General features: G+C 45.0%; 1 protein-coding gene across 1 annotated transcript; it reads right to left on the bottom strand.

Moving 5' to 3' along the window:
* Positions 1–11,088: 11,088 nt before the first annotated feature.
* Positions 11,089–11,646, bottom strand: LOC134364327 (interferon alpha-4-like; the record flags this gene model as incomplete). The annotated part of the gene is made up of 1 exon (XM_063080188.1): positions 11,089–11,646. A coding segment is annotated over exon 1 (558 nt), but the record flags the coding sequence as incomplete, so codon positions are not given.
* Positions 11,647–24,384: the final 12,738 nt, after the last annotated feature.

Here is a 24,384-nt window from a genome sequence, read left to right on the forward strand (position 1 = left end):
GCCTAGCAAGAATGCCAGTTAATTTTCTCTTACAAATACTGTTAGTACACACAGTGTGAAAATAAAGAGTGGTCTTATTCAAAGAACATATATTCTCTTCTCACTAATCCCCCAGTCGGACTCTCTTTCCCCTCTCCTTTGCACTTAGGTATCCGACGAGCGTGAATCCAGGCTGAGTAAATACGGGTGGAAGTGATGTTCACCCTGTGCAGCATGGGTCCTTCAAAGCATCCTACAAGTGATCCACCATATAATTTTTTTCCATATCGACTGAGCACAGTAGCCTCAAGCGTCGCAAACCTGTTTGAACTTATATGTTGATGATGGCAAAGCTGCAAAATAGTAGGTTGTGAGGTCCCTGAAACCCCGCTCAGAGGAGGCCAACACTGAGCTCTTCTATAAAGGAAAGATAAATTTGTATTATCATCTAACTACTGGTGGTTTTCTTTTGTTCTGTTACAGGAGCGAGCATCAACTTGACTGACAAATGCCCTTCACCAAATTCTAGACTGAAGAACCATGTCTGTAAACAATTAAACTTCCAACTTCGGAAACAACAAGCACCACTCAAGAATTGAAACAGATAATGAAAATTATAAATCATGACAGTATTTATTTAGGACAAGACACCATGTTATTCTCTCTAATCATTCTACTGTAAATTCACGATGTAGAACGTATGTTTTACATAATCCCATGACTTAGGATTCAGATGTTTTTCAGCTGGTGCAAATGTGTGAGTTTAGCTTGCTTTGGGGGGCCTGGTAAACAATCGTGTAATTGGTTAGGGAGGGTCCTGAGTATAACTTCTACGTCATTTCCTGACGTTGCTCTGAAGGCGGTGAATGAGGACTAAGCGCACTTCAATTTCCACTCTGACCACCTCCCAGGCACAGGGGCTGTATTTCTTTTCCCTCAGATAACCAATCATTTCTTGGAAATACTTCCGAACGTCATTTCCCAAATCAGGACAAGAGAGAGTTTCTCCATTTGTCATCTGCACTTGTCGCAGGCTCTTCTCAAGGCTGAAGAGTAGTTTATCGAGGAGGATCGCATCCCAAGCAGCATGGCTGTTCTCTCTTTTGAGGAGGCTGAGGATCTGCTGGAGCATCTGACCACGGAAACAGGTGGCATGTGTCTTCTGGATTGGGGTGATATTTTCTCCTGTCCAAGGAAAATTGAAGTTCTTCCTGTCCTTGAAGCATGAGTGAGATGGGATCTTTTTCATCCGTCTCACTAGCATGATGGCTTGCCGGTTTTCCAGGCCATGGCTGGAAGGCATGCCCCAGACAGATGAGCAGGCAGGGACGGAGCAGAGCACCACTCCCGCCATGAGCAGGCAGATGTGGACCATTGAGAATTTCAGTGATTCTCGAGGCGGCCGCGAGAGGGCGCGCGAACGGCCTTTTCTGAGCCTCCGGTTTCGGAAACGCGGACGGACTCGGCCGCTTTTGGTTTCAGAGGGTGCCACAGCCCGAGAGAGCAGACGTCGCCGCTTGTCGCGCCGAACCGGTGCTGCTTAAATAGTGTGGAGAACATTTTCCTCCGATGGCTGCGGAGAGAGCTCCGCCGCGGCTTGGCGCGACCCAGTTTTCTTCGGTGAGGGCCGTGAGTGTCTGAGCTGCTCCCTGTGCTCGGGGCTTTCTTTCGCGTAGAAGCCGCAGCGAGACTGAGTTTGACGGGGAAACCCATTGAGTCGGGACCCGAGGGCTCGCGACCGCACGGGCTGTGATGGTCACAGATTCCGCAGGAGTGGGGGACGCGAGGCCGGGACAGCCTGGGAAAGGGGAGCCGGGTAGACAGCGGGTCCGGGAGCAGCCCGAGTGCGGGAGCGTCCGGCGAGTGAGCGGGGACGACGGCGGTGATACCGCCGGGACCGTGACTGGGGCCGGGACCGGGGCCGGGGCCGGGCCGGGAACAGGGACGGAGCCGGGGCCGGGGCCGGGGCCGGGGCTGGGGCCGGGAACAGGGATGGAGTCGGGGCCGGGGCCGGGGCCGGGAGGAGGGACGTGCGCCCCCCTGTGGGGTCGTCGGAGTTTTCAGTGGCCCATGTTTCTGAGTCAGGACGTTCAAGTCTTTGAAAAAAGGAATCTAGGCAAATTAAAGCGGCATTATTTGATTTAGATCGTTTTTATGTAATTTTACTTTCCTAGCATTAAAGGAGGGAAACTCCACGATATTTGCAAGGTGCTACTTTACTTTTCAACGGACAGAACGGCCATGTTTAGGTTTCTTGTGATTCAGGATTAATTTTCGATCATTGCTCTTTCACCTGAGGTTGCTGAAACTTCTTTCGCAGAACGCCACCGTGACTTGTGTTGCTAGGAAGAAAAAGGAGCAGTGTCGTGTAGGAGCAGTTGAGGGCATTTAGCCGGTCAGAACCTTCAACGCTCTTGGGTGAGAGTGGCATAGAGTGAGTGCAATTTGCCACACTTGGTGACCATGCAATTGCCACAGTCTCCCTTCTCCCTGGTGAGACTCTGAGGGATTTGCAAGTGCACGGTCATTTCTGGTCTTTACTTAAAATTGTATTACTTTGTTTCTCCTGGATAGTTTTTCACTAATTTTCATTTTTCATACGGCATGGAAATATCATTTGTGTCGATTCCTTAGATTGCGGCCTCCTTAAATTTTTGGCTTGAGGAAAGTACTCCCTAATTCCAGCCCAGGAAATAGCTTTTGAATTAGTATTGTGATTATCCGTGGTTGAAAATCAAGGAATGTCCACTCACCCTCCCTTCAAAAAAAGCCCCAATACAAATAACTTATATATTTAAATGCATTTTATATATGCTTAAAATTATATATATTTTATATGCATAGGTAATTATATGTCAATGTAAATACTTTGTTTATATTATATGTAAAGATAATTATACATACAGTATTACATATTATCTAATATTTATATATTTATAATGTTGGATTATATATGTATATACAGTTAGATTCATAGGTATACTTATGTTTACATATATTTACATATATATTATTTTTGAATAAGAAGAAAATAGATATACTACATGTATTTTTATACAATATATATACTCCGTATATTTTTAAACCTTTTTTCTGTCCTTTCCAATTTTTTTTTTTTTAAATCCCTGCTTCAAAATATATCACCAAACGTGGGTGAAACTGACTGACTGTGAAGGACAGATTAGTATTTCGTTTGTAAACTGTTCACAGAGCAGCCATTTTCTGTCACTCGACTTCCTGCCACACCGGTTCCCCGGAAGGTGCTTCAAGGGTGCTGGGCAGTTTCTCTTCTGCACCAGGCACTGCTCTAACACTGGCAGCCTGGGCTCTGCTCCTGCACAGGCCTGCAGACGGTCCCCCTCGTGGAGTTTCCATTTGAGAGGCACCAATGTGACTGGCCCTGAGCGTGTCAAGGGAGCTGCACTGAAAGCTTCTCTTGGCTTGACTCGGTTGAATGCAGACTCTACAGAGGATTACGATATTTGTTATATCAATACTCACGGTAACTATTGTTTACTATGTTCAGATTCTCAGCAAGTAACTTGCAAGTTTATGTGATTTAATCTCTCCAATTTCCACTGGAAAACTAGTACTGACAACTACTAAAGTTTTCTCACAGTTTCCCTGTCTCAGTTATAACTGGATCCACATTGCCAAGCATGTTATCACTCATGTATATGCAGTCAACACATTACTGGTGACAGACGAAGAGAACTAATGAATTAATGCCTCAGCTCTATGCTGCTATTATCTATCGATTATGTCGGAAAATATGAGCTATGGTGAAGAAAGGTGGAAGGCATCAAATCTAGTGAACGAGTCCTTTAATAGGGAAATGCAGACAGAGGAGGCAACTTGTATTTCAGTGCAATCGAAGAAATTTAATAATGCTGTACAGGATCAACTCTCTAAGTGCTAGAATTTGAAAAGAGACATATATTGAGACGTATTTATTTCAACATTGGTTCTCATTTGTATGAATATTTCCTACTGGATTGAGATTTCTTTCATTTTTGATGAACGTGTTGAACTTCCAGTGTAATAACACGAGCGCAGTGTTGAAGTCATGACATTATCTGAGGCTCGTAAATGGAAGACAAAGTGAAAGGAAGTGGAAACAAAACTGGGACAAGTCCAAAAGCTGCAAACCCTGGGCTCGCCGTGTCAGACTCTCACATGCAAGAAGGTGCTGATAGCAGCTGGGTCGATGCCCGACACCTCCATCCCCCCAGTGGCCGCGCTACCTCCTCCCTGGTGCATTAGCCCATTTTGTGTTGCTCTAAGAGAATATCTGAGACTAGGTAATTTGGAAAGAACAGAGGTTTGTTTGTCTTATGATTCTGGGACAGCTGATTCTGGCATGGACCTCGGGCTTCCTCTACTCATGGTGGAAAATGGCAGGCACTGGCGGGTACAAGCAGATCACATTTTGAGAGGAAGCAAGAGAGGCAGGGAGGAGATGCCAGGGTCTTTTATACAACCAGCTCTCCAGGGAACTAATAGAGCAAGATTTCACTAGGGCCCCACTTTCCCCAGGGAGAACATGAATCCATTCATGAGGGATCCGCCCCCCATGACTCAGCTTCCAGCACTGCCACATTGAGGACCAGATTTCCACATGAGTTTTGGTGGGGACAACACATCCAAATTCTATCACCTGGTGACACTGAAGATGATGTGCTCCAGCTCTCTCTGCACCGTTCGCTGTGACCTGGCCCAGGTCCGTGACCTGCCAAGGCAGGAGACCGACCTCCACAGTTCTGCACCCAGGTGGGAGAATCTTCCTTTTTTCCCATCCGAAGGACGAGAACGTATTCAGTTCCCCTGGAGCAGCTGGATGGTGGCAAATTCCAAAAGGCTCAAGCCACCTCTGTTCCCCATGAGATTATCCAGCAGATCTCCAACTTCCCCCGCACGAGGGCTGAAATTCCTCACTGGACTCGATGACTCACTAGAGTCTCTGGAGCCCTGTGTGGTGCAGGAGATGGAAGAGACCCTGGGCAGGAGGAGGAAAACATACATTCCAATTTTAAATAGCCTTTCTCGATCATTTTCATGTTTGCTTTTTACTCCTTTGTAAATATCAGGTCTGATTGGTTAATTGTTCCAGAGCCAGTACACATGCCTCGAAGAAGAGTTCCTCCCAACAGAGCCAGCATCACCTTGGCCAGATTCTCCTTCACGGGGTGGTTGCATAATGAGAGTGCACTTTGGTCATTCTTTCTAGACAGGAAACTTTTCCTCACTTGCTCATGTAGTAACTGTCGGTTTAGTTAACACTAGACGCCACTTGTACACATTGCGTGTCCGCTTGACTGGGTGCACACACTGCGGGAGAGCGCGGGGTGCCGACAGCATGTGAGTGAGCGAGGTGCACTGCCAGACCCTGCGCGTGGGGAGGAAGAGCGCTCACCGGACTCCTGCCCGGACCGTGAACATGACGGGTGGCGGCGAGCGCCCCAGGGCCAGTCCGTGTTTACATAGTGCAAGTTCTTATGAACCATCTAACACCTCAGACAAAAATAAAAGTAGGTAGGAGTTCTAAGGTTTCCCTTCAGCACCTGCGTGTGCACCGAAGGGTCTTTCTGTGACCTGCTACGCTTCTCCTGAGCACCGGCAACACGTGGCCACCTGCGTGGCGCTTCTGCACCCACAGCCTGCACATCCACTCTTCACCCGTCTTCCCCAAGGCCCCTGGTCCTCGTCTTTCTTTTGTGTTTTTTTAAATCGTCATACAGTACTTAATTGGTCCTGTCTTACGAGTTCTTATTAAATATTAGATTTATTGACAAATAGGAGACAATAACCATTCGTAAAGTTATAGAGGATGGTGTCAATGGAAGTGAGGGAGACAAGAGGAGCCCACAACCCTTCACCACTTGCCATTGCTATTCTGACAATAAATCCTCAACCTTGAAGAGGATTATAATTTTTTAATTGTTTAAATTTTTATTGTGGTAAAATATACGTAAAACCTACCATTTTAACTATTTTAAGTGTACAGTTCAGTGTCATTAAGTGCATGGACGTGCAATCATCATCACAATTTATCTGCAGAATGTTTTTATCATTCCCAACTGAAATTCTGTGCCTGTTAAACAATAACTCTCCATTCTCCTCTTCCCCCGGCCCTGGCAATCACTATTCGACTTTCCGTGTCTATGAATTTGACTACTGTAGGTACTTCCATATAAAGTGGAATCATACAGCATTTGTACTTTTGTGTGTGGCTTGTTTCACTAGGCTTCATGTCTTCCAGCTTCCTGTATCAAAATTTCATTCCTTTTAAGGCTGGTTTTCCATTGTATGTATATGTGATATTTGTTTATCCATTCATCCATTAATGGACATTTCAGTTGTCTCCGTGTTTTGCCTTTTGTGAATAATGCAGATATAAACATTGGTGTACAAATAAAGAAATATTAAATTTATTGTCATTGAAACCCAATAACACAAAAAATATGTTTACAATAAAAATCACAGATAGATGACATGATTTTAGAATTGGATTTCATGTACTGTAGAGTCTTTGGGAAATATTCTACACGAGTTAGTTTTCCCCTCTACGTACGAGGCAAGCATAAAAACATGAGGAAACACTGTAATAGGACATTGTTAGGGAAACCTGTCCTATTATTTCAGGGTTTTCAATATTTGTTTTGAGTATCACTCTTTTCACAATTGCCCAGAAAAGAAGTGCTCTGTTGCTTGTCTATGGATTAATATGAGGTTACTTCAAAGAGCCTGTGGAAGAAGAGAACTGAAGGATCATATGAATCTTTCCATGAAGTTTTTGAAGTACCCTCCTAGTTGTTTTACCTATTTTGTCTTTCTCCGATGAGCAGCTATATCCCTGACTCTGTTCTAGGGCTGTCCATCTCTTCTCCAGTCCGTCAGCATTTTTTTCCAGGTCCCCGTTTGGGATATGTCATGTGTCCTGTCTCATGCTGTTCCTGGAGGCTGAGTGGGACATTCCTGGTCCTGGGATGCCTGTGTAACCCCAGGTATCCCAACCCATGGCTGTCTGTAGTTCAGTATCAGAACGGAGCAGAGGGGAAGGACTGATCAGTCTAGGTCCCGAGGCGTGTTCTTTAATGGATTTGCTCATGTATTTAAGCCCAAATGTTTGTCAAGCTGTTAGGTTTTTGCATTTGTCCTTAAGATACCATTTTCAGAATGATGAATGAAGGAACCTGAGAGGGTGGTGGGTGTGCCTTGTCGCCATCACACTCCCTCCTTGACCTCGCTCAGCTTTGGAAACTCCAAGTGAGCGCCCAGTGAGTGCGGGAGCCGATCTCCTCTTTTATCTAAGCCCCAGTGCCTGGGATTTGCGAACCTTCCACCAAATGTAGCAGAGAAAAAAGAAAACACTCTTTCTTTAGGAGAAACAAACATATTCGTGAAGAATCAATTTTGCTGTTCACATTACACCTCCTTTTCAGAGAATGCATACTATGAAAAACCATGAAATATTTCGAATTTTCTGAAAACATTTCTTTGAAAGGAGTTTTCTGGAGAGTAGACAGTGAAGGAAAACCGTCCACGGACCAGAGGAAACAGAACCCCAGACCCAGTGTCCGGGGCAGGCGTGAGGATGGTGGGATGGACCTGCCATCCTTGGTCTAGACTGTCCCATCCTGGCTGGGAGCCTAGGCTCCTTCTGGAGCATGAAATCGGGATATTTTGGTTCCCTCCCCCTTTTATATACATGAAAGCATGGAAAGAAATGCCTCATTCTGTTTTTGATGTATTCTCTGGTGGGATCTATGGCAGGAACTGGGCTTCCTTGTGCCCAGGCTTCTCTACTAATCAGCCGTCCTGATAAAGAGACTCTTCTCCCATGGATGGATGGTCTCCATTCCTGCATCGTCTATTTCATCTTCTCCTGCTTAGTGTCTTCCAAGGCCTTCTGTTTCGCTGTTGTTGATGTTTGTCCTGACTGTCATCCTCTGCTTCAGAGGGACCTCTGCACACCCGTGCACCCTATTGGATGGGCCCCATCTGGCCTTCTGTCACCCACAGGAGAGAATGGGGTGAAAGAGGTTTCCAGGTCAGGTACTGAGTCTTGTGCGGTTGCCTCTTCTCCCTGACGTGCTTGAGGGTTTTCTCCAAGGACCGTTGTAGGCATGGCTACAGAATCGGCCTTTGAAACATGAGTAGATGAAGAAGGAAAGGTGGACTGGGGAGGAGGTCGGCAGTGGGTCTTGCTTACATTAAAGTGTTTTATATTCAGTAACCTCAACGAGTGGGTCTCCCACTGACGCACCCCAGACTGCCTAATGTGGGCTTGTAAAATCTGTCAAGACCTGGATGAAGAAAAAGAGATCCCCCAAGAGGAATTCTGCTTGTAATGTTCCTGACATAACGAGGGAGTTGATCCTTGGCAGATGGCATCATGACATTCAGTCAGTGTTGGGGCACTCAGATTTACGCAGTGTCGGTATCTTGGGAGAACCTAGTTGAAAAAAACAATTGTATGCCAAGCAGAGTTGTAACCTAAATGCAAGAAATTTTGCAATTTCTATCTGTGTAAGCAGGAACCCAGTACACCAGATTTTGTCCCATTTCTTACAATCTGAGTTTTCGAGCTACTGTTGGTTCTTAGAACTTCTTCACAGGTCTTGATGCTCAGTTTTGTTTATTGAGCAAATGAGCATCATCTGATGGGTGCAGTCTCCTTCCAGTGGAATCAGAACTCCCAAATGGTGAACCCCATGCACAGTGAGCTCCTGGTTTTCTTCACCGGCCCCTGTGGTGTAGACACGTGTGCAGACTTGGCACTGCATCTCCTGGTATTCGCTGTGCTTCTACGCCTGGCTTGTCATCTCTGGGACCTTGTGCTCTACAGCATGGGGCCTTGCCCACTACAGCACAGGGCACTAGCAGTCGCGAAGATGGAGGTGTGGCTGCCTTCAAACTGAGCCGCTTCCAGGTGACACTGCATCACGATTACCCAAATACCTTCCTCACCACTGTAGTCATGACCTGGCTCTTGTCTTTCCCTCTCTCGTCTTACGCAGCCAAAATCTACAATCCAGAGCCTGGGTGGGACCTGGAGAGGTAGGTGAGCAGCTGGGTGCTGAAGTTCATTAGCTGTCACCCCCAGCTGTGTGATGGCCAGCTCAGTCTTGGTTCTGCAATTCTCTCAACTATGCATAAAGTCGTTAAATCCCGGATAGCAAACATGATGTGGCTCCAGAGAGTTTTTGGGCAAAGTGACAGTACAGACTTAACTAGAACAATTTTCTTTTACAGTAAATATAACAATATCCTTTAATGGATGAATGAATAAGGAAACTGTGACATATACATTTAAATACAACCCCCCTCCCCACAACACAGAGCATGGAATACTACTCTGCCACGAAAAAGAATGACATACTCCCATTTGCAACAACATGGATGAGCCTGGAGAAATTTATGTTGAGTGAAATAAGCAAAGCACAGAGGTATAAATATCACATGTGCTCACTTATGTAAGGAGCTGTGAGAGAAAGAAGGAAGGAAAGAAAGTCCATAGCAGTGTGTTGGACTTGCAGAGGGACAGAGCATTCCATGGGCTACAAAGTGGAGTGAGGGGTTGAGGGAGGGAGAGGGAGTTCGGGCATTATCGGGTGGGGGACACAGGGTACAAATGCAATTTGTGGTAATGGGCGTGCTGCCAGTAGGAATCTGGCCCTCACATCATGGGCACAAGGGCTGACAATCAGCTTTCTATCTCATGAATATTCATAAACAATATTCTCTCTCTCTCTCTCTGTGTGTGTGTGTGTGTGTGTGTCTGTATATATGTATATATAAAAAATGTCTTCTAACCATGAAAAAAGTATGTATTGCAAAATGGGAAAAACTATACACACAAAAAACCCCGCATTCTTTTCCAGATTTCTTCGAATTTCTGTCTTTCCCTCAGGGTCACTAACTTCTTTTCTCTCATTTCACTTCTACCGACTCCAGTATGGTTTCTGCTTATTCGTTCTACAAACCAGATGTCACTAAGGTTGCCAGTACGGTCTATTTTCCAATGTAGTGGGCAGTTTGAGTTCACACCTTCTGTGGAATCTACTGATTCCTCTTCTCAGCACATTTATTGTTTAGAAAAGACATTTATCGTCTTTGTCTCCAAAGGGTGAGTCTTTATAATGGATGGCTATTCCATCTTCTTCATCTGTGGCTCTTCTGTCCACTTCCTTTAAAGTTTGAAGGTCCTTAGAATCCAGACAATGTCTGTTTCTCCCTCTGTCATCTCTTCCCACATGACCAACTTCATTTCTGCACTTTCAGTTGCCATTATGATCCTCCAGGCATTGAATTCCTTGCCAATTGCAAATTCCTGTGTCCAACTAGTGCTGGACATTTGCACTTACATGTCTAGCAATTTGTGGGGCGTATCGGTAATTTTATTTCTATTTCCTGACATGCTTCCATCTACCTTCTGCAGAGAGAATTTTATTGGTTGTTTCATTTTCTCATTATACTGTTTCACATAACTGATATTAAGTATGAGTGTGTTTCTTTTGAGCTCTCTGTCCCTCCAAGAATCAAAGATAGAAGAGAGCATGTTCACATCCGTATTCTGAGGGGAACAAACAACCTCTTTTAGGTGAAGTTCATTTTTACCGATAGCTCGAATACACTAATGTTGAGGAGATGAATTGTACCATCTGTTTTTACGTCAGGTTGTAGAGACAGGCTTGGACTCTCTTTTTAAAGAATAAACAAATACAAGCATTTTTCTATAGTAAAAATTTAATGCAGAAAGCAATATAATAGTTTCACAAAATACAAAGAATATATTTTGTTCTATTAAGCACAGTATAAAGGCGTATTGACAAAAACAATTTCAATCTTATCAACAGTTAGATAAATAAACATTTAAATAAATAAATAGATAGATACATTTGCACGGTCGTCTGTAAGTACCAGTCCCTGCAGGGTTGAACATGACGCTGCTGAACACCCTGAAGGCATCTGACAAACTTGAGGCACTTCATGTCATGATTGTAGCAGAAGTGACAGTCTTGGCGACCGGAGAGCTCAGGAAAGTGCGATAGTGTGTACTCGTCCATGAGAGTCGTTTCCACGTCGGACCAGGTCTCATTGCCTCCTCCCTAATCTTCCCCGCATGTTTATTGATGAAGAGAAGGATCTCACGATTTCTGCTCTCACGACCTCCCAGGCGCAAGGGCTGTGCCTCTTCTCTTTCAGGTAGAGACTGATTCTTTGGAAGTATTTCCTCACGGCCAGTGCGAAGTCCTCGTTCACCAGGGGAGTCTCTTCCACCCCCACCTCCGGCATCAGACAGGCTTCCAGGTCGTCCAGCTGCTGATAGAGTCCAGTGCAGAGTTTGTCCAAGAGGCTCTCATCCCAAGCAGCCGATGAGCCCTTTGTGCAGAAGAGGTTGAAGCTCTGCTGGGTCATCTCATGGAGGACAGAGATGGCTCGGGCCTTCTGCAGCTGGTGGCCATCCAAGTCTTCCAGGGGGAATCCGAAGTCATTTCTGTCCTTCAGGCAGGACAGAGGGGAGATTCTCCTCATTCGTCCCAGGAGTATCAAGGCCTTCCTGGTCCCCAGGCTGTGGGCCTGAGGCAGATCACAGCCCAGAGAGCAGGTCGCCTGGTAGCTGAGCACCAGCAGGGCCATCAGTAAAGGAAAGGGCAAGGCCATTGGGGATCTCGCAGATGCTGCTGGCCTGGCTGAGATGGGCGACTCTGAGCCTTAGCCTCTAGGTTCTCTGAAGAGCTTGCTTTGTGCATGTGTCTTAAATAGGGAACACACTAGTTTCCATTTTTTGGATGCCCGTGTCTTCCTTTCTACTTCTGTTTTTGCTTTCTTTATGCACTCTCTACATACTTTGAGAGCAGCGTTTCTCCACCTTTTTCTTTTCTCTTTTATTTCTTTCATGGTGGCCTGCTCATCCCTTTCCTCCAGAGCCTGGTTAAATTGTTTTTTCCGAATTGACCCTCCTGTGATAAGCTACAAAGGCGGGGGTATATCGTGCAATTATTTACGGACCGTATCTGTAGCTCAGGTTCATACGTAGAAAAGAAAGTGTGAAGTTAACTTTTTGCATTCAATGCATGTTTAAGAAGGTCTCTATAAAAATTTTAAGCCAAGACTTAAGTTTCAAAGTTATTGATTTGACTTGGCTTTATAAGTTTATTTGCTGAGCTCCTTTTTGTGTCATCTATTGACTTATATAAATTGTAATGAGTCAAATTTCACATGCAAATTCATGTTACAAAAATACACAATACCAATGTAATGACATACTTAAATATCTTTCAAAACTGCTAAAAATTATCTATCAATTCAATTATTTTCTTCCCATTAATTTCTCGTGTACCTAACTTTAAATTTTGTTCCATACGATAGAATACATTGTCACTGGGCCACCTCCCGGATGTTCCCCCAGGTGCGGTCAACTCTTATTTCTTTTTAGCACTCGACTTCATTATTGATGTGGCGAATAACTTTAGCAGAGCCACATAATAAAGCACAAATTCTTTGCATTTAATTCTCAAAGCCATTAACTCATTCAGTAGCACTCAGGAGCAAACCTCAGCTCCATCCACGAGACAGCCAAAGGCAGTCCATATGTATTCGTGTGGAGGCCACATCTCGAGACATGATTTTGAGATCAAGCGATCGTCTGTTCACCGTAGGCTTGTATTGCTCATGCTGCATATGCTCTGTGGATCTTCCGAGAACTCAATGTCGATGCTTCTTGATACACAAGAAAACCCGAGGGAAATAAAAATTAGTAATAAGGGACAGGTTTTCTTAGATTTGGGCTTTGGAGAACCACAAATTATTGTAATGACTAAGATTTGTTAACACCTCTAGGAACTAATTTTCACACTTTTGGGAGCAATACCATCCCAAGAAGAATGCACGATGGAGAGAACATCAATTTTATTTAAAAAGAAAATTTTGTTTTGCACCGAAGTTCAAATTTCCAACCAAACATCAGTCGGAGATTCCAATTCTAATGGAATCTTATTAAACCAAAGGAAGCCATCTTTGTCATAAATGGCAACAATGGGATGTAGGTGTGATGAAAATAAATGGCTGTTCAATTGTTGTGTACCGCTGGCGAGACACCAGAGATCTTTCTTTCCCATTTCCTTTTACATAGAAAGGAAAGTTGCTGCATTTTCCCTCCCAAGGAATGGGAATACCAAGAAAGCCAATATATGTACCTCAGTGTGATCAAACGTCACAAGGAAAGCAATATCCCACTGCAAAGGACACGACGAAGGATAATTTAGCTAAATTGAGCCCAGCCAAGGCGCAGATGAGGGGATGCGGCAGAGCAGAAGAAAAGTGGTGGAAGGGACGCAGGTCAAAGGTAGCAAACGGGCATGGGCTCCAGGAAAAGCAATCACTGCTGGTCCAGGGGTTGGTTTCAGCTTTGCTGGATCCAGCTTTCAAGAGAGTCAAGGGAGACACAACAACCACAAGAGTTTACACACAGAAAAGGCAAACTTGTGAGAGTGCAATATGCTCTCTGGATAACGGGGAAGCGAGAAATGCATCCCTTGTTTTCTCCTTGTGGATAAATGGACTCAGAAGTTGACTCATCGTCTTGTCATGTCTCCAGCAAGAAGCAAGGGAATTCACAATTTCAAAGGACACCCCTTCTTTACACATGGCTATATTATTTCTCCTAGCTGTCAGAGATGATGTCTTTATTACATTGAACCTTCGAATGAACTTCGTCCTAAGAATATAGGTCGCCATGAGTCCGTAAGTTACTCTTGGTCAGAGGAGTCGTCTTATGCGGTCTTGTTTCCTGGGCATCTTAGCCTAGTTCCTATCATTTCCAGAGCTCAGTCAATATTTATGAAAGGAATAATCATTATAATAACAGTGGAAAGAATAATACCAATACATACTGGAGACATGAATTGGGAAGACAATAGATCTAAAGAATTTGTAAGCTCTTCCCGCTTCATGCAGGGAAATTGTAATGGAAGATTTTGTGACGATTTAAAAAACAAAACACAAACACTTGATTGTAGAGATGCTTTCTTCCCATTTGTAGTTTTAATATTTAGAACCTCAGGATGTGCCACAGGGCCTGGTTGCAAATGGAAGACCCACCTTCCACTTTTACTTCAGTGCCCCTCAAGGAAGCGCAACGCCTTGCCTGATCGCACATTCCTTGTCTTTTCCGATAATACGGAGACGATGTGAATGTTACAATGTGTTTGGGGACCTTGTCCCTATACACTTGTCTATTTTTCAATTTTGGCCTGTGCCTTTGGGAATCACTTAACTCTTTCCAAGATTCAGTCAGTGTCGCTGTGAACTTTAATGAATGACGTCCGTGTCGTTTTCCCTGAGTCTAAATTGTGGAATCAGAGTTGGCATCAGATTTTGAAATAAACTGTGCCTAGCAAGAATGCCAGTTAATTTTCTCTTACAAATACTGTTAGTACACACAGTGTGAAAATAAAGAGTGGTCTTATTCAAAGAACATATATTCTCTTCTCACTAATCCCCCAGTCGGACTCTCTTTCCCCTCTCCTTTGCACTTAGGTATCCGACGAGCGTGAATCCAGGCTGAGTAAATACGGGTGGAAGTGATGTTCACCCTGTGCAGCATGGGTCCTTCAAAGCATCCTACAAGTGATCCACCATATAATTTTTTCCATATCGACTGAGCACAGTAGCCTCAAGCGTCGCAAACCTGTTTGAACTTATATGTTGATGATGGCAAAGCTGCAAAATAGTAGGTTGTGAGGTCCCTGAAACCCCGCTCAGAGGAGGCCAACACTGAGCTCTTCTATAAAGGAAAGATCAGTTTGTATTATCATCTAACTACTGGTGGTTTTCTTTTGTTCTGTTACAGGAGCGAGCATCAACTTGACTGACAAATGCCCTTCACCAAATTCTAGACTGAAGAACCATGTCTGTAAACAATGAAACTTCCAACTTCGGAAACAACAAGCACCACTCAAGAATTGAAACAGATAATGAAAATTATAAATCATGACAGTATTTATTTAGGACAAGACACCATGTTATTCTCTCTAATCATTCTACTGTAAATTCACGATGTAGAACGTATGTTTTACATAATCCCATGATTTAGGATTCAGATGTTTTTCAGCTGGTGCAAATGTGTGAGTTTAGCTTGCTTTGGGGGGCCTGGTAAACAATCGTGTAATTGGTTAGGGAGGGTCCTGAGTATAACTTCTACGTCATTTCCTGACGTTGCTCTGAAGGCGGTGAATGAGGACTAAGCGCACTTCAATTTCCACTCTGACCACCTCCCAGGCACAGGGGCTGTATTTCTTTTCCCTCAGATAACCAATCATTTCTTGGAAATACTTCCGAACGTCATTTCCCAAATCAGGACAAGAGAGAGTTTCTCCATTTGTCATCTGCACTTGTCGCAGGCTCTTCTCAAGGCTGAAGAGTAGTTTATCGAGGAGGATCGCATCCCAAGCAGCATGGCTGTTCTCTCTTTTGAGGAGGCTGAGGATCTGCTGGAGCATCTGACCACGGAAACAGGTGGCATGTGTCTTCTGGATTGGGGTGATATTTTCTCCTGTCCAAGGAAAATTGAAGTTCTTCCTGTCCTTGAAGCATGAGTGAGATGGGATCTTTTTCATCCGTCTCACTAGCATGATGGCTTGCCGGTTTTCCAGGCCATGGCTGGAAGGCATGCCCCAGACAGATGAGCAGGCAGGGACGGAGCAGAGCACCACTCCCGCCATGAGCAGGCAGATGTGGACCATTGAGAATTTCAGTGATTCTCGAGGCGGCCGCGAGAGGGCGCGCGAACGGCCTTTTCTGAGCCTCCGGTTTCGGAAACGCGGACGGACTCGGCCGCTTTTGGTTTCAGAGGGTGCCACAGCCCGAGAGAGCAGACGTCGCCGCTTGTCGCGCCGAACCGGTGCTGCTTAAATAGTGTGGAGAACATTTTCCTCCGATGGCTGCGGAGAGAGCTCCGCCGCGGCTTGGCGCGACCCAGTTTTCTTCGGTGAGGGCCGTGAGTGTCTGAGCTGCTCCCTGTGCTCGGGGCTTTCTTTCGCGTAGAAGCCGCAGCGAGACTGAGTTTGACGGGGAAACCCATTGAGTCGGGACCCGAGTGCTCGCGACCGCACGGGCTGTGATGGTCACAGATTCCGCAGGAGTGGGGGACGCGAGGCCGGGACAGCCTGGGAAAGGGGAGCCGGGTAGACAGCGGGTCCGGGAGCAGCCCCAGTGCGGGAGCCTCGGGCGAGTGAGCGGGGACGACGGCGGTGATACCGCCAGGACCGTGACTGGGGCCGGGACCGGGGCCGGGGCCGGGGCTGGGGCCGGGAACAGGGATGGAGTCGGGGCCGGGGCCGGGGCCGGGGCCGGGGCCGGGGCCGGGAGGAGGGACGTGCGCCCCCCTGTGGGGTCGTCGGAGTTTTCAGTGGCCCATGTTTCTGAGTCAGGACGTTCAAGTCTTTGAAAAAAGGAATCTAGGCAAATTAAAGCGGCATTATTTGATTTAGATCGTTTTTATGTAATTTTACTTTCCTAGCATTAAAGGAGGGAAACTCCACGATATTTGCAAGGTGCTACTTTACTTTTCAACGGACAGAACGGCCATGTTTAGGTTTCTTGTGATTCAGGATTAATCTTCGATCATTGCTCTTTCACCTGAGGTTGCTGAAACTTCTTTCGCAGAACGCCACCGTGACTTGTGTTGCTAGGAAGAAAAAGGAGCAGTGTCGTGTAGGAGCAGTTGAGGGCATTTAGCCGGTCAGAACCTTCAACGCTCTTGGGTGAGAGTGGCATAGAGTGAGTGCAATTTGCCACACTTGATGACCATGCAATTGCCACAGTCTCCCTTCTCCCTGGTGAGACTCTGAGGGATTTGCAAGTGCACGGTCATTTCTGGTCTTTACTTAAAATTGTATTACTTTGTTTCTCCTGGATAGTTTTTCACTAATTTTCATTTTTCATACGGCATGGAAATATCATTTGTGTCGATTCCTTAGATTGCGGCCTCCTTAAATTTTTGGCTTGAGGAAAGTACTCCCTAATTCCAGCCCAGGAAATAGCTTTTGAATTAGTATTGTGATTATCCGTGGTTGAAAATCAAGGAATGTCCACTCACCCTCCCTTCAAAAAAAGCCCCAATACAAATAACTTATATATTTAAATGCATTTTATATATGCTTAAAATTATATATATTTTATATGCATAGGTAATTATATGTCAATGTAAATACTTTGTTTATATTATATGTAAAGATAATTATACATACAGTATTACATATTATCTAATATTTATATATTTATAATGTTGGATTATATATGTATATACAGTTAGATTCATAGGTATACTTATGTTTACATATATTTACATATATATTATTTTTGAATAAGAAGAAAATAGATATACTACATGTATTTTTATACAATATATATACTCCGTATATTTTTAAACCTTTTTTCTGTCCTTTCCAATTTTTTTTTTTTAAATCCCTGCTTCAAAATATATCACCAAACGTGGGTGAAACTGACTGACTGTGAAGGACAGATTAGTATTTCGTTTGTAAACTGTTCACAGAGCAGCCATTTTCTGTCACTCGACTTCCTGCCACACCGGTTCCCCGGAAGGTGCTTCAAGGGTGCTGGGCAGTTTCTCTTCTGCACCAGGCACTGCTCTAACACTGGCAGCCTGGGCTCTGCTCCTGCACAGGCCTGCAGACGGTCCCCCTCGTGGAGTTTCCATTTGAGAGGCACCAATGTGACTGGCCCTGAGCGTGTCAAGGGAGCTGCACTGAAAGCTTCTCTTGGCTTGACTCGGTTGAATGCAGACTCTACAGAGGATTACGATATTTGTTATATCAATACTCACGGTAACTATTGTTTACTATGTTCAGATTCTCAGCAAGTAACTTGCAAGTTTATGTGATTTAATCTCTCCAATTTCCACTGGAAAACTAGTACTGACAACTACTAAAGTTTTCTCACAGTTTCCCTGTCTCAGTTATAACTGGATCCACATTGCCAAGCATGTTATCACTCATGTATATGCAGTCAACACATTACTGGTGACAGACGAAGAGAACTAATGAATTAATGCCTCAGCTCTATGCTGCTATTATCTATCGATTATGTCGGAAAATATGAGCTATGGTGAAGAAAGGTGGAAGGCATCAAATCTAGTGAACGAGTCCTTTAATAGGGAAATGCAGACAGAGGAGGCAACTTGTATTTCAGTGCAATCGAAGAAATTTAATAATGCTGTACAGGATCAACTCTCTAAGTGCTAGAATTTGAAAAGAGACATATATTGAGACGTATTTATTTCAACATTGGTTCTCATTTGTATGAATATTTCCTACTGGATTGAGATTTCTTTCATTTTTGATGAACGTGTTGAACTTCCAGTGTAATAACACGAGCGCAGTGTTGAAGTCATGACATTATCTGAGGCTCGTAAATGGAAGACAAAGTGAAAGGAAGTGGAAACAAAACTGGGACAAGTCCAAAAGCTGCAAACCCTGGGCTCGCCGTGTCAGACTCTCACATGCAAGAAGGTGCTGATAGCAGCTGGGTCGATGCCCGACACCTCCATCCCCCCAGTGGCCGCGCTACCTCCTCCCTGGTGCATTAGCCCATTTTGTGTTGCTCTAAGAGAATATCTGAGACTAGGTAATTTGGAAAGAACAGAGGTTTGTTTGTCTTATGATTCTGGGACAGCTGATTCTGGCATGGACCTCGGGCTTCCTCTACTCATGGTGGAAAATGGCAGGCACTGGCGGGTACAAGCAGATCACATTTTGAGAGGAAGCAAGAGAGGCAGGGAGGAGATGCCAGGGTCTTTTATACAACCAGCTCTCCAGGGAACTAATAGAGCAAGATTTCACTAGGGCCCCACTTCCCCCAGGGAGAACATGAATCCATTCATGAGGGATCCGCCCCCCATGACTCAGCTTCCAGCACTGCCACATTGAGGACCAGATTTCCACATGAGTTTCGGTGGGGACAACACATCCAAATTCTATCACCTGGTGACACTGAAGATGATGTGCTCCAGCTCTCTCTGCACCGTTCGCTGTGACCTGGCCCAGGTCCGTGACCTGCCAAGGCAGGAGACCGACCTCCACAGTTCTGCACCCAGGTGGGAGAATCTTCCTTTTTTCCCATCCGAAGGACGAGAACGTATTCAGTTCCCCTGGAGCAGCTGGATGGTGGCAAATTCCAAAAGGCTCAAGCCACCTCTGTTCCCCATGAGATTATCCAGCAGATCTCCAACTTCCCCCGCACGAGGGCTGAAATTCCTCACTGGACTCGATGACTCACTAGAGTCTCTGGAGCCCTGTGTGGTGCAGGAGATGGAAGAGACCCTGGGCAGGAGGAGGAAAACATACATTCCAATTTTAAATAGCCTTTCTCGATCATTTTCATGTTTGCTTTTTACTCCTTTGTAAATATCAGGTCTGATTGGTTAATTGTTCCAGAGCCAGTACACGTGCCTCGAAGAAGAGTTCCTCCCAACAGAGCCAGCATCACCTTGGCCAGATTCTCCTTCACGGGGTGGTTGCATAATGAGAGTGCACTTTGGTCATTCTTTCTAGACAGGAAACTTTTCCTCACTTGCTCATGTAGTAACTGTCGGTTTAGTTAACACTAGACGCCACTTGTACACATTGCGTGTCCGCTTGACTGGGTGCACACACTGCGGGAGAGCGCGGGGTGCCGACAGCATGTGAGTGAGCGAGGTGCACTGCCAGACCCTGCGCGTGGGGAGGAAGAGCGCTCACCGGACTCCTGCCCGGACCGTGAACATGACGGGTGGCGGCGAGCGCCCCAGGGCCAGTCCGTGTTTACATAGTGCAAGTTCTTATGAACCATCTAACACCTCAGACAAAAATAAAAGTAGGTAGGAGTTCTAAGGTTTCCCTTCAGCACCTGCGTGTGCACCGAAGGGTCTTTCTGTGACCTGCTACGCTTCTCCTGAGCACCGGCAACACGTGGCCACCTGCGTGGCGCTTCTGCACCCACAGCCTGCACATCCACTCTTCACCCGTCTTCCCCAAGGCCCCTGGTCCTCGTCTTTCTTTTGTGTTTTTTTAAATCGTCATACAGTACTTAATTGGTCCTGTCTTACGAGTTCTTATTAAATATTAGATTTATTGACAAATAGGAGACAATAACCATTCGTAAAGTTATAGAGGATGGTGTCAATGGAAGTGAGGGAGACGAGAGGAGCCCACAACCCTTCACCACTTGCCATTGCTATTCTGACAATAAATCCTCAACCTTGAAGAGGATTATAATTTTTTAATTGTTTAAATTTTTATTGTGGTAAAATATACGTAAAACCTACCATTTTAACTATTTTAAGTGTACAGTTCAGTGTCATTAAGTGCATGGACGTGCAATCATCATCACAATTTATCTGCAGAATGTTTTTATCATTCCCAACTGAAATTCTGTGCCTGTTAAACAATAACTCTCCATTCTCCTCTTCCCCCGGCCCTGGCAATCACTATTCGACTTTCCGTGTCTATGAATTTGACTACTGTAGGTACTTCCATATAAAGTGGAATCATACAGCATTTGTACTTTTGTGTGTGGCTTGTTTCACTAGGCTTCATGTCTTCCAGCTTCCTGTATCAAAATTTCATTCCTTTTAAGGCTGGTTTTCCATTGTATGTATATGTGATATTTGTTTATCCATTCATCCATTAATGGACATTTCAGTTGTCTCCGTGTTTTGCCTTTTGTGAATAATGCAGATATAAACATTGGTGTACAAATAAAGAAATATTAAATTTATTGTCATTGAAACCCAATAACACAAAAAATATGTTTACAATAAAAATCACAGATAGATGACATGATTTTAGAATTGGATTTCATGTACTGTAGAGTCTTTGGGAAATATTCTACACGAGTTAGTTTTCCCCTCTACGTACGAGGCAAGCATAAAAACATGAGGAAACACTGTAATAGGACATTGTTAGGGAAACCTGTCCTATTATTTCAGGGTTTTCAATATTTGTTTTGAGTATCACTCTTTTCACAATTGCCCAGAAAAGAAGTGCTCTGTTGCTTGTCTATGGATTAATATGAGGTTACTTCAAAGAGCCTGTGGAAGAAGAGAACTGAAGGATCATATGAATCTTTCCATGAAGTTTTTGAAGTACCCTCCTAGTTGTTTTACCTATTTTGTCTTTCTCCGATGAGCAGCTATATCCCTGACTCTGTTCTAGGGCTGTCCATCTCTTCTCCAGTCCGTCAGCATTTTTTTCCAGGTCCCCGTTTGGGATATGTCATGTGTCCTGTCTCATGCTGTTCCTGGAGGCTGAGTGGGACATTCCTGGTCCTGGGATGCCTGTGTAACCCCAGGTATCCCAACCCATGGCTGTCTGTAGTTCAGTATCAGAACGGAGCAGAGGGGAAGGACTGATCAGTCTAGGTCCCGAGGCGTGTTCTTTAATGGATTTGCTCATGTATTTAAGCCCAAATGTTTGTCAAGCTGTTAGGTTTTTGCATTTGTCCTTAAGATACCATTTTCAGAATGATGAATGAAGGAACCTGAGAGGGTGGTGGGTGTGCCTTGTCCCCATCACACTCCCTCCTTGACCTCGCTCAGCTTTGGAAACTCCAAGTGAGCGCCCAGTGAGTGCGGGAGCCGATCTCCTCTTTTATCTAAGCCCCAGTGCCTGGGATTTGCGAACCTTCCACCAAATGTAGCAGAGAAAAAAGAAAACACTCTTTCTTTAGGAGAAACAAACATATTCGTGAAGAATCAATTTTGCTGTTCACATTACACCTCCTTTTCAGAGAATGCATACTATGAAAAACCATGAAATATTTCGAATTTTCTGAAAACATTTCTTTGAAAGGAGTTTTCTGGAGAGTAGACAGTGAAGGAAAACCGTCCACGGACCAGAGGAAACAGAACCCCAGACCCAGTGTCCGGGGCAGGCGTGAGGATGGTGGGATGGACCTGCCATCCTTGGTCTAGACTGTCCCATCCTGGCTGGGAGCCTAGGCTCCTTCTGGAGCATGAAATCGGGATATTTTGGTTCCCTCCCCCTTTTATATACATGAAAGCATGGAAAGAAATGCCTCATTCTGTTTTTGATGTATTCTCTGGTGGGATCTATGGCAGGAACTGGGCTTCCTTGTGCCCAGGCTTCTCTACTAATCAGCCGTCCTGATAAAGAGACTCTTCTCCCATGGATGGATGGTCCCCATTCCTGCATCGTCTATTTCATCTTCTCCTGCTTAGTGTCTTCCAAGGCCTTCTGTTTCGCTGTTGTTGATGTTTGTCCTGACTGTCATCCTCTGCTTCAGAGGGACCTCTGCACACCCGTGCACCCTATTGGATGGGCCCCATCTGGCCTTCTGTCACCCACAGGAGAGAATGGGGTGAAAGAGGTTTCCAGGTCAGGTACTGAGTCTTGTGCGGTTGCCTCTTCTCCCTGACGTGCTTGAGGGTTTTCTCCAAGGACCGTTGTAGGCATGGCTACAGAGTCGGCCTTTGAAACATGAGTAGATGAAGAAGGAAAGGTGGACTGGGGAGGAGGTCGGCAGTGGGTCTTGCTTACATTAAAGTGTTTTATATTCAGTAACCTCAACGAGTGGGTCTCCCACTGACGCACCCCAGACTGCCTAATGTGGGCTTGTAAAATCTGTCAAGACCTGGATGAAGAAAAAGAGATCCCCCAAGAGGAATTCTGCTTGTAATGTTCCTGACATAACGAGGGAGTTGATCCTTGGCAGATGGCATCATGACATTCAGTCAGTGTTGGGGCACTCAGATTTACGCAGTGTCGGTATCTTGGGAGAACCTAGTTGAAAAAAACAATTGTATGCCAAGCAGAGTTGTAACCTAAATGCAAGAAATTTTGCAATTTCTATCTGTGTAAGCAGGAACCCAGTACACCAGATTTTGTCCCATTTCTTACAATCTGAGTTTTCGAGCTACTGTTGGTTCTTAGAACTTCTTCACAGGTCTTGATGCTCAGTTTTGTTTATTGAGCAAATGAGCATCATCTGATGGGTGCAGTCTCCTTCCAGTGGAATCAGAACTCCCAAATGGTGAACCCCATGCACAGTGAGCTCCTGGTTTTCTTCACCGGCCCCTGTGGTGTAGACACGTGTGCAGACTTGGCACTGCATCTCCTGGTATTCGCTGTGCTTCTACGCCTGGCTTGTCATCTCTGGGACCTTGTGCTCTACAGCATGGGGCCTTGCCCACTACAGCACAGGGCACTAGCAGTCGCGAAGATGGAGGTGTGGCTGCCTTCAAACTGAGCCGCTTCCAGGTGACACTGCATCACGATTACCCAAATACCTTCCTCACCACTGTAGTCATGACCTGGCTCTTGTCTTTCCCTCTCTCGTCTTACGCAGCCAAAATCTACAATCCAGAGCCTGGGTGGGACCTGGAGAGGTAGGTGAGCAGCTGGGTGCTGAAGTTCATTAGCTGTCACCCCCAGCTGTGTGATGGCCAGCTCAGTCTTGGTTCTGCAATTCTCTCAACTATGCATAAAGTCGTTAAATCCCGGATAGCAAACATGATGTGGCTCCAGAGAGTTTTTGGGCAAAGTGACAGTACAGACTTAACTAGAACAATTTTCTTTTACAGTAAATATAACAATATCCTTTAATGGATGAATGAATAAGGAAACTGTGACATATACATTTAAATACAACCCCCCTCCCCACAACACAGAGCATGGAATACTACTCTGCCACGAAAAAGAATGACATACTCCCATTTGCAACAACATGGATGAGCCTGGAGAAATTTATGTTGAGTGAAATAAGCAAAGCACAGAGGTATAAATATCACATGTGCTCACTTATGTAAGGAGCTGTGAGAGAAAGAAGGAAGGAAAGAAAGTCCATAGCAGTGTGTTGGACTTGCAGAGGGACAGAGCATTCCATGGGCTACAAAGTGGAGTGAGGGGTTGAGGGAGGGAGAGGGAGTTCGGGCATTATCGGGTGGGGGACACAGGGTACAAATGCAATTTGTGGTAATGGGCGTGCTGCCAGTAGGAATCTGGCCCTCACATCATGGGCACAAGGGCTGACAATCAGCTTTCTATCTCATGAATATTCATAAACAATATTCTCTCTCTCTCTCTGTGTGTGTGTGTGTGTGTGTGTGTGTGTCTGTATATATGTATATATAAAAAATGTCTTCTAACCATGAAAAAAGTATGTATTGCAAAATGGGAAAAACTATACACACAAAAAACCCCGCATTCTTTTCCAGATTTCTTCGAATTTCTGCCTTTCCCTCAGGGTCACTAACTTCTTTTCTCTCATTTCACTTCTACCGACTCCAGTATGGTTTCTGCTTATTCGTTCTACAAACCAGATGTCACTAAGGTTGCCAGTACGGTCTATTTTCCAATGTAGTGGGCAGTTTGAGTTCACACC

Source organism: Cynocephalus volans, chromosome 16, assembly GCF_027409185.1.
Source record: "Cynocephalus volans isolate mCynVol1 chromosome 16, mCynVol1.pri, whole genome shotgun sequence".
Taxonomy (NCBI): Eukaryota; Metazoa; Chordata; class Mammalia; order Dermoptera; family Cynocephalidae; genus Cynocephalus; species Cynocephalus volans.